The following is a 2,430-nucleotide window of genomic DNA, read 5'->3' as shown; positions in this document are numbered from 1 at the left end:
GAGACTACATTGGCATATCATAAAACATGGTAAAGTCTGAGGGATGAGCCAATAGTGACATTGGAAGACACTAGGCACATCCTTGATAGTAAGAGACACTGAAAATCTTTGCATATTTTGGCTCTGGGGAGCACTAGGTACCTTCAGCTTATAGGGCTGCTTAGGGTGGGACATTCAGCACAGATAACTGTGCATCTAGACAGGTTGCCAGGGGTAATTGATGTTCTGATGAAAATGTTTCCCTTCCCTGCACTGATGAGCTCCTGCAAGGAAAGTCAACAGGGTCTCAGTGTGGCTTGGGAAAAAAGTCCTGTGTTTAGGATCTGTTCACACATTTCTGTGATCAATAAGACGTGACCAGTATGACACAGACTTTTCTACCCTTAGAGTAGATGGTAATTGGGATACTTCTGACCTCTCATCTTACAACATAATCTAGTATTCCTAGGAGGTATGAACAGGGTTTACATACTTTTCTGTCATGGGCTGAGGTTTTTCACTAAATGTGTTAGAAGGTCCTTTGAGACGCTAACCATAAAAACTACTCTCCTTCAGGTTATGATTATTCTCTCCCCAACAACGAGCTATCTCTAAAATAGCACAGACACTTGCCTATATGAAGATTAAAAACAGCAAACCAATCTAAGTCCATCAGTTATTTATTTAGTGCTGCTGGATTTCAAATAATCGTATCTCATGTGTATAGATTCCTGATGGTTAAAGACAAGATGAACAGGATGTGATAGTTTGATCATATTATAAATGGAGTGACTATTGGTGGTATTTCTATGATGATCAGTAATGCTTCTGTGGGGCCAGCATTGGTCAGGTTACCACAATGTCTGGTGTCTTATATATTTATGACTCTCTTACAGGTCCTGAACACCCACAGCTGAGATGTCTTGCCAGCAGAGCCAGCAGCAGTGCCAGCCCCCTGCCAAGTGCCCTCCCAAGTGCCAGACTCCAAAGTGTCCTCCAAAATGTCCCCCAAAATGTCCTCCCAAGTGTCCCCCTGTGTCTTCCTGCTGTAGCCTGGGTTCTGGGGGCTGCTGCAGTTCTGGTAGCTGCTGTGGCTCCAGCTCTGGTGGCTGCTGCAGCACTGGGGGAGGAGGCTGCTGCCTGAGTCACCACAGACGTCGCAGATCTCTCAGTCGCCATCGCCACAGCTCTGGATGCTGTAGCAGTGGTGGCAGCAGTGACTGCTGTGGCAGCAGTGGCTGCTGTGGCAGCAGCCAGCAGTCTGGAGATTGCTGCTGACCTGGGTGTGGAAGACTTCACACAAATGGTGTTGGAGGATTCATGCTCAGAAGACACCCCAATTCTTCTTCCTCTCTTCTCCTGCTTTCCTCCTTACTCTGCTCTCTGATGTGCTGAAAACTCCTAAAAATGTTCTGTATTCTCCTCAGAAAATATCAATCCCTCGTTTCTTCTGTGTTATAAATTTAAAAAGCCTTGATAATCCTCCCTGACAAGATGATTGCATATTTTTTCATGGCTTATCCTGTTTCCCATCTCATAGTCATCTTTTCCTTCCAACAGACCATGGTATCCAGAGCTATTGTCCTCTTTTAGAAGTGTGTGTCTTTTCTTTGATGTTATATAAACTGCTGTACTCTATCTGTATAACTTTATTTCTCTTTGTAATATTAAACTTGGTTTGAATACATAAATGTAGAAAGTAATTTCTCATAATTATAAAACCAGGGGACAAACTCAATTTCAGGTAATTTGAAGGTACACGTCCATGTTAGCCACTCATTAGAAGGACCATGATTCTACACTGAGATAAATGTGAGCAAGCAGCTCATTGCTCAATCAAATCCGTTCCTCTTTACATTCTCATTGGTATCCTGCAAACCAAGTGTTGCACAAAAATGCTGATACTTACATTTTTCTTCAAGTCATTTTCCTGCTGAAACTTCTGTGTTATAGTGTGGGAACTCTGTACAGCTGACCATTGGCAAAGCTCTCATTCTTTCCCCTCTGTTAGTGCCTGCTGAAATCTTGACAAATGTTGAGTTCATTATAGGATAGTGAAATGTTTGGAAGTCTTTTCACGTGCCTCCTCCCTACTTCTGTGCTTTAATTTAATACAAGTCACTGCAGTGTTTCTCAGACTAATTTGTCTTTGTTCTTGTGGGTTCCTTCTGGTTTCTAACTTTGTTCTCTGTCCTTACTAGGAAAGAGTCTTGGTCATCATTTATTACTGCCATTTCCACAGAAAAGATTCAGCCCCAGTGTCCAGATCTATTAAATAAAAGTTGTTGTGATATTTAATCACATTGCTATCTACAATTTAAGCAAAATAAAAGTCAGTAATTTAAATGTAAAGTTAAATTTTGTTTGCACACTATTTTGGGTATATGCCATACAGAGTAATGTACACACTGAATAGTATTGAGAACTCACCACTTGCAATTTGAACAAGTC

The 2,430-nt window shown here is 41.7% G+C and overlaps 1 protein-coding gene across 1 annotated transcript; it reads left to right on the top strand.

Annotated features, from left to right (window-relative positions):
* Positions 1 to 886: 886 nt before the first annotated feature.
* On the top strand, positions 887 to 1,670 carry Lce1fl1 (late cornified envelope 1F like 1). Its single transcript, XM_039103330.1, has one exon. The coding sequence runs from the start codon at positions 898 to 900 to the stop codon at positions 1,255 to 1,257; it is 360 nt and encodes a 119-aa protein (XP_038959258.1). The 5' UTR covers positions 887 to 897; the 3' UTR covers positions 1,258 to 1,670.
* Positions 1,671 to 2,430: the final 760 nt, after the last annotated feature.

The sequence above is a fragment of the Rattus norvegicus genome, chromosome 2 (assembly GCF_036323735.1).
Source record: "Rattus norvegicus strain BN/NHsdMcwi chromosome 2, GRCr8, whole genome shotgun sequence".
Classification (NCBI taxonomy): Eukaryota; Metazoa; Chordata; class Mammalia; order Rodentia; family Muridae; genus Rattus; species Rattus norvegicus.
The sequence above is the reverse complement of the archived record's forward strand: the minus strand, read 5'-3'. Positions and strand labels throughout refer to the sequence as shown.

Coding starts and splice junctions, on each gene's coding strand:
- Lce1fl1 (XM_039103330.1), top strand. CDS start 898: ATGTCTTGCCAGCAGAGCCAGCAGCAGTGCCAGCCCCCTGCCAAGTGC.